We start from the raw sequence: 14,201 nt of genomic DNA, 5'->3' as shown, positions 1-14,201 counted from the left end.
CGGGTTGGTGGCAGCAGGGAAGTGAGCACAGTGGTGGCACAGGGATCAATAGACCGTCAAACGTCCGGGGACCCTGTGTGATCGCCACAACAACCAACTCTGCTCTATGGAAAACTACAGGGTCAGCATGTGGAGGTCAGTCCTACACCTGCCGTACACATCAACAGATGCTACCTTTGGCAGGTCCCTTTCCCCAAAGGCAGCATCTCCCAAAGTCAGTCACACAGTACATTGCTGTTGATGTACATTGCTTTTATGCATACTTACTTGCAAGATTGCCCCATCCTGGATTCATGGAAGAAAGGGGGAATTTGAGTTTACTTAGGAATCCCCCTTTCCTGTGGTTCCAGGGTGGGAACAGTCTACTTACCTCCTAGTAAAGGGGAAATCGGTTGATGAAACTGAATATATTGTAGAGTCCACCATGGACAGAATGGGGATTCACAGGTAAGCTGCATAAAATGTGGGCTATTGTTCTGCTTTGTTGTTTAAGTATTGTCTTGAGGGTAGGAGAGATGGGATAGAAATACTTTAAATAATCAAATAAAGCTTTTGCTTTCACTTCTTTCAGTGGGATTATATCTGACCTCTTTCCTGGAGTCATAATACCAGAGCATGACTATGGAACTCTACAGTCAACAATAATAGATGTCATGCTTTCCAAAGGATTACAGGCTGAAGATACCATGGTTCATAAAGTCATACAACTTTTTGAAACAATGCTGGTAAGGCATGGTGTCATGCTCGTTGGACCAACCGGAGGTGGGAAAACTACAGTTTACCAGGTTCTGGCAGATAGCCTTGCAGCGTTGCATGAAGCGGGTGAAGAAAACCCTTTCTACCAGCCTGTTAAAACATATGTTCTGAACCCTAAATCAATTACAATGGGTGAACTATATGGTGAGGTTAACAATTTAACTTTGGAGTGGAAAGATGGCCTGATGGCTCTTAGCGTTCGAGCTGCTGTGGTTGACACCTCTGAAGATCATAAATGGATCATCAGCGATGGACCTGTGGATGCCTTATGGATTGAAAACCTAAACACCGTTTTGGATGATAACAAGATGCTTTGCCTGGCTAACAGCGAAAGAATCAAACTCACACCGTACATTCACATGATGTTTGAGGTACTTTTCTTTCTCAGGTTCAAATGTTTTTTTCTAATTCTTCAGTGCATATCTGGAACAAAGATATCACACTATTTATTTGCATCTTTGCTTGTGGCTTTTTAAATTTATATACTGAAACAGAAATATGCAATATCCATGACTTTCAGGTGGAAGACTTGAGGGTTGCTTCACCTGCCACAGTTAGCCGATGCGGAATGGTCTACATTGATCCTGAGGAACTGAAGTGGATCCCATATGTGAAGACATGGATGGCAGGCCTTGAAGACAGAGTAGGTTTTGCAAAAGCACTTTTAACCAAAAGGGAAAATTTTCAGTGTTCTTTTTAACTGACACCCAACGCTCTGTGGTACTGAGCATGCTGAAATCTCATTGGGGCTGTGGGCAGGAGGGAAAGGTCGCTTCTTGTAGCAATATTTTAAAATATATATTTTTAATATTTCTGGAGGCTTTCAAACCTGCTCACACCCTCTAGTTTCTCAGTGGCTTTGTTTTTGCTCCACTTTGGTCAGTGTGGGGCACTGCAGTACTGGAGAAAGTGATTTGCGAGCCCACACACTAAAACCCTGTTCCCGGAGCCCACCACAACCCCAAGAGATGAGACATGAACAACAATGTATGGGTTTAAATTAGCCCACTGCTTTATTTATTTTTATTGGCTTAGGCCTTGGAAGGTATCCCTCTTGTGCCCGATAGGGGCTGAGGCTGCGCAGGGCAATCAGGTGTTGTGGGAGGGGACTGGAAAGCGTGAACTTACCCAGCCTGCCCTCCCATTTCACCTAGCTGGGAGTTTGACCTATATGCCACCGCTGTAGGGCCAGTGACCCCTGCAATCAACCCTTTAACGGGCCCTGCAAACGCCGCCGCATGGGGGTGCATCAATATGCTGCCTCCGACTCACAGATAGACTATAGAATACTGACCAAGGCCTAAAACCGCCAAAGTTGTGACGAGATGCTATGGGGAAGGCGAAACCTGCCAATGCAAGAAAATTCCTTCCCGGTTCTGAATATAGCAACCATCTTACGACCATAGCAGCGCCCGCTGACCTCTAAAGCAAGATGTTAGTGCAAAAGAGGACCATGTTATACGCAGGGAGGGTTGGGCAGGTGAACCTGGAAAGAAAAACAAGTGAGCCTGGGCTGAAGAGCATCGGTCCTTTGCTGGTTCTTGTCCCACCCCCAGCTGGCCGCCCATAGGCCTGCTGAGATGGGGGCGGAGCAACGGCCTCCCTGTAACAAGGTGGGTGGCTCCCCAGTCCCAGGAGCCCGTGTGGTGTCGCAAACCCCGCCCACCCAAGGGAGGGGGTAAGTGGGAAATGTATGTTTCACATATGGATTAATATGTCAAAGATGCTTTCATCTTAGGAGCTGTACTTACTTCTCAAAGTGGGATAAGATAGTAACTGTGTACAAATATTTATTCTGTTTTTTAGATCAATGAGGAAACACGAACATATTTGTTTGACTTGTTTTGCCATTATGTTGAAGGCGGCCTGAAATATGTTCACAAAAAGTGTTCGCAAGCTATATATCAAGTGGACATCAGTAAAGTTACAACTCTCTGCTGTTTACTGGAATCACTGCTCCTTGGAAAGGGAGGTCCCAATATGTCAATGGTATAGCTATTTACCTTACTCCTTGTGTCTGTAGATTATGGGGAAAGACCTCAGTATCAATATTCTGTTATTCTTTTAAATAACTATTTCTATGTGGGTCTTCCCAGATAATCCCTTTTATAACTGAGTAACTCTGTGTGTGTGTGTGTGTGTGTATGTGCACGCACATGTGTGTATTGTTGGATGGGTGATTCCACTTAGCAGTTTATTGTGAACGTGATGCTGCTCATGCATGCAAGTTTTTCTCAAAAAATTAAAATCTCAGTTAAAAAATATATTTTTAGATCATCTGAGAAGCATTCAGGGTGCAAAGGCCCGAAAAACAAGCAAAAAAACAAAACAGTTTTGACCAGGCATCTGAAACTCCATCTTGTGGATGGGAGTTCAATAGAATTGTTGTAGCTTAGGTTTCTTAATCAAAAACATATTAAATGATAAGCACATCATAAAAACCTTCACACAGGAAAATATCTAAAATCAAGTTATATAGAAAATATCATATCTTTGTCGCTCATACCGTATTTTTCGTCCCATAGGACGCTCCGTCCCATAGGACGCACCTAGTTTATTTGGGGGGAAATAAAGGAAATTTATTTCCCTTTATTTCCCCCCCAAAAGCAGGTCGGGGAAACCGAACCAGGTCGAGGAACAGCGGGATGGCGGCGCTGCGCCTCCCTGCTGTCCCCCAAGCTTGTGGGGCTGGCCAATGTCTGTCCGGCACGCGGGGTGCTCTGCTTCAGGGCGCCCCCCCCTGCGGGGCGGCAGGCTGCTATCCCCGGCGTGGGAAGCCCTGCGGGGACCTCCTGCAGGGCTGCCTAGGCTGCGGAGGTGTTCCCGAAGCGCCGGGCGCTCTGCTTTCAGGGCGCCTGACGCTCTGGGAAGCAGGCTGCTATCCGCAGCCTAGACATCCCTGCGGGACCTCCTGCAGGGCTGCCTAGGCTGCGGATGTGTTCCCGAAGTGCCGGGCACTCTGCTTTCAGCACGCCCGGCGCTCCAGGAAGCAGGCTACTATCCGCAGCCTAGACAGCCCTGCCCGAACTTCCGCAGGGCTGCCTAGGCTGCGGATGTCTTCCTGAAGCCTGGAGAGTGAGAAGGGTTGCGGATGTGTTCCCGAAGTGCCCTGCCCGAACTTCCGCAGGGCTGCCCTGCCCGAACTTCCGCAGGGCTGCCTAGGCTGCGGATGTGTTCCCGAAGTCCCGGGCACTCTGCTTTCAGCACGCCCGGCGCTCCAGGAAGCAGGCTACTATCCGCAGCCTAGACAGCCCTGCCCGAACTTCCGCAGGGCTGCCTAGGCTGCGGATGTCTTCCTGAAGCCTGGAGAGTGAGAAGGGTCGGTGCGCACCGACCCCTCTCGCTCTCCAAGCTTCAGCGAAACCTGCATTCGCCCCATAGGACGCACCCAGATTTCCCCTTCATTTTTGGAGGGGAAAAAGTACGTCCTATAGGGCGAAAAATATGGTACCTGCTAAGGTATAATAGCATATTATTTTTTACGAAAGAGAATTTTAAATTTACCTCATTCAGATTACTGGAGTTTTCTGTATGTTAATTTGATATGGGGGAAATAGTACACGTATTTTTTTAAAAAGTATTTATTTTCCTTTTCTTCTTTGTACAGGAACAATCTAGGTTAAATTCTCTTGTATGCCAGACTTTTGTTTTCTGTTATTTGTGGTCAGTTGGTGGAAATTTAACAGAGAATTGTTGGGATGGTTTCGATACATTTATAAGACAGCAGTTTGAAGATAACCCAGATGCCAAGGTATGAAGCATACTATTTTGCTTACACATTTTCATTTATAGTGATTGTGAGAGCAGCGTAATCTGGAAGAGCAGGAAGAATTTCTCTTCGAATGCAGCCTGTGTAGAGGCACTTCTACAAGTGCTCTTGGAGTCAGACATGCCCCACAAACAATTCATTTTTTAATTGGGTAGCTGAACCCAATTTTTTGTGGCCTACAAAATTCATCCACGAATTCCAGGTGTGAAGGAATATCCATGAATCTTCATAACTGGATTCTATGTTTATCACCCATGTCCCCTCTGAGGGAGGTGCAGAGGGTGGCAACACAAGAACAGGCCTTCTCAGTGGTGGCTTCCTGATTGCGGGAGACCTTTTGGAGAAACATATGCCTAGTGCCATCATTATCAGATTTAGGCACCAAGCAAAAACATTCCTGTCCACCCAGGTGTTTGGCTCCTAATTGGGGTTATATATTATGATAGCCTGTGTTAATATTTTAGCGGGGTGGGGTAGGATTTGTCCTTTTTATTTTATTGAAGGGATGAGCTCTTTGTGTCAATTATGTTTTAATATCTTTGTGATGAAACTCAGGCATTTTATGCAATAAGCAACAAATAAATGCAATTAGCAGCCATAACTTCTATTGCGATTCACAATGTGCAGTTTGGGCTCTAACATGGAGTGCCTTTTGAAGGGTTTACACTTCAAAACAAAGCTCTGGTCTTCATGATTGTGGGAAGATGCCCAATAATTTGTTTATTTGTAAAGTTTCTGTCTTGCCCTTTATTATACAATCGTTGGAGGGTGAAATTCAGCTAGTAAAACAGTCATGAAAACAGTCGTTAAAATATTAAAATTTCTAAAATTCAGAAACCAGTTTTATATATAACACCCTTCCACCAACCCCTGCTTCTACCTATCACCCGAAGCTAATAATTGTCGGCTCCTGCCTTGAAGGAAGAGTAGTCCACAGGTCTAGAAAACAGGGAGAAATTCTGAACAGCATGTATGTGACAAAATAATTCAAAACCCTTATATGCCTGTACAAAGAGAGCTGTTTCCCTAATTTGATACCTATCAAATCTATGCTACAGGTAAGACCAATCGTCCCTTTTGCCATGTATTCCAACCCTTCTTCCCAGTTCTTGACAAGGATGAATGTGATTATTTCTTCTTTCTAGCTTCCAACTTCTGGTGATTTGTGGAGTCTTTTCATTGATTTTGAGACAAAGCGACTGGATCCGTGGGAGCGAATTATACCTACATTTAAATACAGCCACACTGTACCATTTTTTGAAATGCTTGTTCCCACCACCGACACTGTGCGCTATGGCTTTCTTATGGAAAAATTGCTAGCTGTCAGACATTCTGTGTTGTTCACAGGGATAACTGGGGTTGGCAAGGTGAGATTTCTTTTGGTTGCTTAACAAAATAGTCAAATCATTTATATAAATTCAAAAACATCAAATCCACCAAGTTATTAATTAGTAATTTTAAGGGACATTAGTTAAGGCACTGTTTTAATCAAATCTATAGAGATTCCTCAAGAGAGTGGAGAATAGGTAGATAATGTTGTAGGGAGAGGCACTGAATAAATTACTTCTGTAATGTTCTAATTATCTTCTAATCTAATGATGAGGGTAAAAATGGAAAAATAGGTTCCAAAACAAAACGATGCATTGTAAACAATTTGCTATTTAACAAGTTTGATTAATATTTTGGAAAAGTAAGCCATCAAAATTTTCAGATAGCACAATTTTTTAAATCCAGTGACCATGAAAAAGCTCATCAAGTTAGCTGACATAGCAACTTGATAGTGGTAAATTTCAGTGGCATAAATTCAAAATACTTGTTCAGGGAACAATCTCTCAAATCTAGATTTCTCTGTGTATAGTCCAGTGGAGAATTCTACTCATTATGAGGAGCTAATAATATTTCCGAATGTAACTGCAGTGATTTTTTGTGCATATAATGCACTGTTGCTTGTATATTTATTTTTTTTGTCATTTGAAGTCTGTAGTTGCAAGGGCACTGCTAAACCGAATACAAGAGGAAGCTGGTTATGTTCCCGTTTACCTAAATTTCTCTGCTCAGACTTCATCTATAAGGACACAGGAGATTATTGAATCCAAATTAGAAAAGAAACGGAAAAATATTTTAGGTAAAGAGGTTTATAATATATTTTGTTGCCTAAATTGTGTTGGCTGTATTTCTTGTAATCAACTCTTCATTCTCAACCACTCGCTGCCAATTTCAACAACACTCCGCAACAGGTTAGTGCAAAGTAATTTTTTCCCAAATTACCTATGGTTTTCCTACAGAATTATGGAGAAGAATTCTCCCAGAGATAAGGCTAAATAATTACACCTGGAAGCAGCAGGAAGAAAGAAGATTCAGAGTTCTTCAGTTTTAAAGCTGTTGGTTTTTAGTTAAATGTAGGCCTGGGGTGAGGAATCTTTGTCCTTCCTGATCCTGCTGAACTATAACTCCCATCAAGCACAGAACATGTCCTGGGGTTATGGAAATTTTAGTTCAGCAACATCTGGAGAGCCAGAGCTTCCCTGCACCTGATGTAGGCTATAATCTGATGTACTCCATTCAGTTTAACACAGGAGGGCAGCATTGACATTTGGGAAATGCAACACATCTTCACATACTGTACTCTAATGAGAAGTGAAACAATATTTTGACCTGAGGTTGTTATGGACATGTTTCATTCATCCTCTTTTGCTCCTTCCTGTGCATACTACCCCATGCCCTGCCACTGATACATATATCTCCCTCCTATAAATTGTACAATAATGTACAATTTGCTTTGCTTAGGGCTAAATCTAAATCACCTCATCTGTCTCCTGAGAAATCTCTATGTGGGACAAGAAGCTACAGTTAGAACTGGATATGGAACAACTGATTGGTTCCAAATTGGGAAAGGAGTACGGCAAGGTTGTATATTGTCTCCCTGCTTATTTAACTTATATGCAGAATTCATCATGCGAAAGGCTGGGCTGGATGAATCCCAAACCGGAATTAAGATTGCCGGAAGAAATATCAACAACCTCAGATATGCAGATGACACAACCTTGATGGCAGAAAGTGAAGAGGAATTAAAGAACCTTTTAATGAGGGTGAAAGAGGAGAGCGCAAAATATGGTCTGAAGCTCAACATCAAAAAAACGAAGATCATGGCCACTGGGCCCATCACCTCCTGGCAAATAGAAGGGGAAGAAATGGAGGCAGTGAGAGATTTTACTTTCTTGGGCTCCATGATCAGTGCAGATGGTGACAGCAGTCACGAAATTAAAAGACGCCTGCTCCTTGGGAGAAAGGTGATGGCAAACCTAGACAACATCTTAAAAAGCAGAGACATCACCTTGCCAACAAAGGCCCGTATAGTAAAAGCCATGGTTTTCCCAGTAGTGATGTATGGAAGTGAGAGCTGGACCATAAAGAAGGCTGATCGCCGAAGAATTGATGCTTTTGAATTATGGTGCTGGAGGAGACTCTTGAGAGTCCCATGGACTGCAAGAAGATCAAACCTCTCCATTCTGAAGGAAATCAGCCCTGAGCGCTCACTGGAAGGACAGATCGTGAAACTGAGGCTCCAATACTTTGGCCACCTCATGAGAAGAGAAGACTCACTGGAAAAGACCCTGATGTTGGGAAAGATGGAGGGCACAAGGAGAAGGGGACGACAGAGAACGAGATGGTTGGATGGTGTTCTTGAAGCTACCAGCATGAGTTTGATCAAACTGCGGGAGGCAGTGGAGGACAGAAGTGCCTGGCATGCTCTGGTCCATGGGGTCACGAAGAGTCGGACACGACTAAACGACTAAACAACAACAACAACAACAAATCTAAATCAAGTGCATTATCTAAGAACACAGTCACATCAGATATACTGAACACCCACACGAGGTCTTGGATAAAATTGGATAAAAATTGCTTAAAAGAGAACTTGGATCAAAACTAGGGGTTCCAGGAAAGGAAAAAAGTTCCATGTAATGCAGGCTGATTGAAAATCAGCATTGTTTTTCACACATCACTGCATATTCATCCAGAAAGGATTCTGTTGCTTTCAACATTAGGACAACAATCTGTATTTTGGCATTTATGTTTACTTCTGTAATATTCTGCCACATTATTCAGGTCTCTAATTTTCTTAATATTTGCCATAGTCAAATTAAAGACTATGAAATAATAAACTTTGGTTAATCAGTGGTCCATTTCAGTTTAACTGATGTTTCAGTTTAACAGCATTGGAAGCCTGCTAATTTCTGAAGTGTAAAAAACTCGGTGCTATTGTGTATTAATTTTGTTATTTGGGGAAAACTTACCAACAGTGGTTTCTCCACTCTTCTGTTGTTTAGGAGCACCAGGGTCAAAAAGAGTTGTCATTTTTGTAGACGATCTAAACATGCCTAAATTGGATCGTTATGGTTCTCAGCCCCCTATTGAGCTACTACGACAGTATCAAGACTTTGGAGGGTTCTACGACAGAGAGAAACTGTTTTGGAAGGAAATACAGGCAAGTCTGCCTTCAGCTGGTTGTGACAGTGAATGCTATAATCTGAGTACCATCTATTCTGTTGGGAAAGTATTGAGGTTCCTGTTATGAGCTGAGCTTGGCTCCTAGAACAATAGGCAGGTAGGATTCTGGAAGGCAGCAACCTGATTGGCCTGCAGGAGCAACCCAATAAGGCTCCAGGAGGAAGTGAATCAGCAACCTGATTCACCTGCAGGAGCAGCCCAATAAGGCTCCAGGAGGGGAGTTGAATCAGCCAATCACGCGGGACCTATTGTGTAAATAATGTATATATGGCCAGAGGTTTTGGGGGAAAACACACTCACTGTTTACCATGAGCTGGGTTCAGCCTATAGGGTCAGTAAGATCCAGACTCCAATTGTCAGCTGAACAGGACATTTACTTAGGCGTTGCAAGGACAGTGCGGCACAAACTCAACCAGCGAGTGGTTGAGGGATGGCACACTTCCAAACAAAGGGAAGCAAAGGGTCAGTTATGTCAATATATGGCAGCACTTCCTTCTGCTGGCTTTCACTGGTTTAATCACAAGGCATAGCAACTTTCTTAGCTTTCTCTCCTTTCTCTGTCCTCAAGTTATAGCAATAGCTCCTGCGTACGTGTTTTCTGTCCTTCTCTTATGGTTCTCTGGAAAAGCACAAGCTTCACATTCCAGCATTCACTTGCTCATCCTTTCTCTCACGCATTTCAGTTTTTAATGTTATTATTTCTGGTTTTTTATGACAATACGCCCCCCCCCTTTAGTTCCAAAAAAGGCTTCCCCACATTTTTTTTGAACACATATCCATCATGATACCTTATACCAAGCATAGGCAAACTCCAGCCCTCCAGATGTTTGGGACTACAATTCCCATCATCCCTAGTTAACAGGACCAGTGGTCAGGGATGATGGGAATTGTAGTCCCAAATATATGGAGGGCTGGAGTTTGCCTATGTCTGCCTTATACATCTCTAAACTTCATTCATTTTGCTTTCTACCTGCTTCATTTCCCCTTCAGCTTATGCAGACACAGCATTTCCTTACACCTGAAGATTGCTGAAGGGCATTGAATGAGGTTTAAGGTTCAAGCCACCACAAACAATTTTAGCCTGCCTTGATATTTACTGTATATAGAATTTCATCAGTACAGTTTGATGCTGAATTAAAAATAAGAATAGGGAATCAGGCATGTTATCTGAGCTGTGGTTTAAATGTATGAAACAAGTTTTTATAGGATTAAAGACTTAAGTATTATGTTTTGACACAAAATATCTATGATCTTTCCCCCCCTAGGATGTAACTATTTGTTCAGCCTGTGCACCTCCAGGTGGTGGACGTAATCCAGTTACAGCACGTTTCATTAGACATTTCGCGATGCTGTGTCTTCCGACACCCTCTGAGCATAGCCTTAAACAAATTTTCGAGGTCAGTAGCAACTTCCCCACAGTAACAAAGAACAAAAAATAGATTCTTCTGTTCAGTCTGCCATAACCCGCTGTTCTGAGATGCTGGACTTATACAGATTCTTAGTAGCATGTGTTACTTTCTGAAGTGCTGAAAGTTTTTGATATGCATTTATGAACATTATTGAAGATTGGTACTGAATGCAGAGTCCTGATACCTTTAAATATCGGTGCACTTTAGACTAAGTCTGTGGATACCAGATGAGTAAGTGGGGTGCTGCAGGAGAGAGAATGTGTATATGTGCACATGCACACATTGGATCCAGTAAGATGGATCCTCTTGAAATTCCATAATTTCTCCCCCCAGACTTCCCCACCCTTATAACCATCCTCAAATCACGTATCGCATCTCTCTTGGCTGAACCATAAAAATCACAGAATGGTGTTTTCTAGCACTGGTACAAAAACAGGGTTGTGAGATATGAATCATTATAGATCCCATAGGCGCCGACTCCATGGGGCCTGAGGGGGCTCGAGCCCCCTCAAAAAATTTTTTGGGGGGGCTCAGCCCCCCCAATAATCTCGGGCGCCCTTCCAGCAGAGCGCGGCCGCCGTCCCCCGCCTCCTCCCCACCTGCTCCCTCGCCAGTCAGCCAGCCAGCCGCGCGCCCTAGTCGGAGAGCCCCGGCCATCCCCCGCGAGATTAGGGAATCCCCGGGGGCGGGGGCTCCTGCCTCGCTGCTTCGCAGCACCACCGCCACTGCCAAGGCACTGCCGGGGGGAATTTCCTTCCTCCTGGCGGTTTCAGCCCCCGCGAGAACAGGGTAATCCCGACTGGCCACACCTCCCAGCCAGCCAATCGGCTGGCTGGGGGGGCGTGGCTTGCCCTATTTAGGGCCGGAGCCACTTTATTTGCATATTCATGAGCTTATTTATTATTCATGAGCTTTCCCGGGCCCCCCCAATATTTTTTATAAGTCCGTGTCCCTGATAGATCCTCAAATATTTTTTTTCTGAGGGCCCCCCTCAGAACTACCATCTTATCATACACAACCTCTGGTCCATATTCCTGTGATTTGTTAGTTGTTTTGTCATCATGCTATCTAAAAAAGTTACAAAAATCTAAGAGGATCTATTGTTCTGGTAGATAAGCAAAAAGAAGTGGGTAGTACCCATGGCACTCTCTAAAAACTCCACATGATCCTGTTTTTAATTGATGTATTTCTTTAATCATAGAATCAGCTGAAGGGACCATGAGGGTCATAGCACTGTATTAGTGAGCTTTTGAATTATGGATATGTATATTGCAATTGTTTGTGTAAGTTGGTTTTTTATACTTTGTAAACTGCTTAGAAGCCTATTTTGGCATTAAACTGCAAGTAAGTAAGTAAATGCCCTCTTTCTCACTCATAGCCACACCTATAGTTGTGGGGCTGAAGGTGGGGACTGATGCAAATTGAAGCAAGTATTAATCACCCCAATGAACTTCAGGCTAAAATGTGTGGTTTTTCCCTGCTTCTGAAATGATACTTTTAAAATATTTGATGTAGCTACATAACTTTGAGCTAGCCATGACTATCTTTGATGTAGACTGGCTCTTTCTTTCTTTCTTTTTTGAGCGAGAGATTCTCCTAAATAAGGCTGAAATACATTGTTATATTCAGTATTTGCTTGACATGGTAAATGGTCTGCATAGTTCTGTCTAATACTGCTTGGTGCCATCACCCTTTTCTGTGTCTTCACAAATTAAAGCAAGTTGTTTAAAAAAGCATCAGAGCAAACCAAATGCAAATATCCCTGCCCTACCTACTGAGCCCACCATGAAATCTTTGCCATTGAAAATTGCACCTTAACACGATAAACCCGTTAGCAGTATTGCTTGTTCACATTTCACCATTCATGCTGATGGATTTGTTTGCACACATGGAAGTTTCTCACTGGGATGAATGGGGAAAACTTTCTGAATACGTGAACTGGCACTCAAACACAATAATAAATCAATAGTTGGACTAGCAGATGCCTGAAAGAAATACAGGATGTGCTTTTCTGTTAATATAAAAAGATGTAGTTCCACTTTTTAAAAGAAACATTGAAATCACAGCTGGCTTGAGCAGAATAAAAGAGAGAACACCACAAAACTTTAATTACATTTTGAGCTTAAGTTTTGTTTTGTTGTTTTTCCTCGGACTAGGCTATTTTAAAAGGATTTTTGGCTGACTTCTCTACAACAGTAAGGCAGAGTGCAAAAAGTATAGTGGAGGCTGCTGTTGAAATATATCAAAGAATGAGCATTGATCTCCTCCCAACACCAGCAAAATCCCATTATGTGTTTAATTTACGTGATTTGTCAAAATGTGTGCAAGGTAAGGAGTATTTCCACTTGGCACAATCTCTGTACCAGTTTTGTGCTCACATTGTCAAAATTATTTTCCCTAGTAATTTCTCTCTACTGTCTAATGTTAGCATGCTATGTTTTACCTTTAAATAACTTTATTCTTGGCATATTGCTGTGAAAAAGCAGTGCATTGCATTCCTCTAGAGTTACTGTGAATTTTTGAAAGGTCATTTCAAGAGAATAGAGAAAAGTTAGTAGTAGCAGTATAGACTTGTACCGAAATAGAAGAAGACAGCTAATGTAAACTGCGTAAAAGTAAAATTGTAAAAGTAAAGCTGTGCTGTTAACTCAACACCATGTGCTTTTTTTTCTTTCCTTTTTTAAAATCAAAAGGTTATTTTATCATAATTGTGCATAATGTACATCACATACTTTAAAACAAAACAAAATAACTTGTATTACAACAAAGTAAGTGCATAGGGTTGTGCATTATATTGAGCCTTTTACTCCAGTACGTAATAAGTATGTCAATATTGTCACCCCTCTCTAACCCTTGCCGTATTAGTTAGTTTGACCGTGCATACCATTTCCCATAATTTCATAATCTATTATTCATCAGTTGGAGTCCTTATTTTATTTAACTTTGCAAAGATCAACATTCCAGCAGTTAAAAGATGCAGTACAGTTCTGTATCTTCAGATCACACTAAGTACAATCAAAGGGTCTTACAAGAGGTTAAATATAACCTGTTATAAATTCAATCTCATTTATTCTTTCTACCCAAAAATTCCTTATTTTGAGACAAAACTGGGAAATGTGGACCTTATCTACATTCACTGTCTGTCATCTCCAACATGTATTACAAACATTCCTATAAATATGGTTAAAACTTGTAGGGGCTAAATACTATTGGAGAATTTGCAAAAATTATCTTCAAATTTGTGCTGACTTTCTGCTTGGGGATGTTATTCCAAATCCAGTTCTAAACATCTATTGGAATTTGACAACCCAGCTCTCTCTCCCAGTTATTTTTATAGGTGATCATTGTAATGTCTCTCTATGTAATGATTTTATATATCTTACTCAGCAGACTGAAATCATGCTTTTAAATACATTAATGTTGCTGCCTTGAAATATCCTTTAATGGATGAGAAGGATAGTCAATTTCTTAATTATTTTTAGCCACAACTCACTCCCCCATAACTCTTGGGTTTTTTCCCCATTTCATGCAAAGTTCATAAGCAGATTTTGCAAATCTTCAAGTATCTTTGCTGATAGCCCCCGGTGATATCCCACACAAAATTAAGATTTTAGAGAGTATTACCCTTTTTACATCTTACAGGAGAGGGGACTAATAAGCAAATACAGTCGTACCACATTTTGAGTCTGCCCCATTTAGGGTCCATTTTGTCTAACGTCCACGGCAAACCCAGAAGTATCGGAACGGGTTACTTC

General features: G+C 42.2%; 1 protein-coding gene across 2 annotated transcripts in view; it reads left to right on the top strand.

Moving 5' to 3' along the window:
* DNAH6 (dynein axonemal heavy chain 6) overlaps positions 1 to 14,201 on the top strand; it is a 131,002-nt gene that overhangs the window by 43,733 nt on the left and 73,068 nt on the right. For both annotated transcript variants that reach the window (XM_082204454.1, XM_082204455.1), the window contains 9 exons: positions 572 to 1,127; positions 1,277 to 1,399; positions 2,563 to 2,745; positions 4,364 to 4,507; positions 5,671 to 5,892; positions 6,503 to 6,650; positions 8,857 to 9,014; positions 10,303 to 10,434; positions 12,603 to 12,774. In XM_082204454.1, coding sequence (XP_082060580.1) covers positions 572 to 1,127; positions 1,277 to 1,399; positions 2,563 to 2,745; positions 4,364 to 4,507; positions 5,671 to 5,892; positions 6,503 to 6,650; positions 8,857 to 9,014; positions 10,303 to 10,434; positions 12,603 to 12,774 — 1,838 coding nt within the window. The remainder of the gene's footprint in view (positions 1 to 571; positions 1,128 to 1,276; positions 1,400 to 2,562; positions 2,746 to 4,363; positions 4,508 to 5,670; positions 5,893 to 6,502; positions 6,651 to 8,856; positions 9,015 to 10,302; positions 10,435 to 12,602; positions 12,775 to 14,201) is intronic.

The sequence above is a fragment of the Podarcis vaucheri genome (genome assembly GCF_965113315.1).
Source record: "Podarcis vaucheri genome assembly, chromosome: 17".
In the NCBI taxonomy this organism is placed as follows: Eukaryota; Metazoa; Chordata; class Lepidosauria; order Squamata; family Lacertidae; genus Podarcis; species Podarcis vaucheri.
The sequence above is the reverse complement of the archived record's forward strand: the minus strand, read 5'-3'. Positions and strand labels throughout refer to the sequence as shown.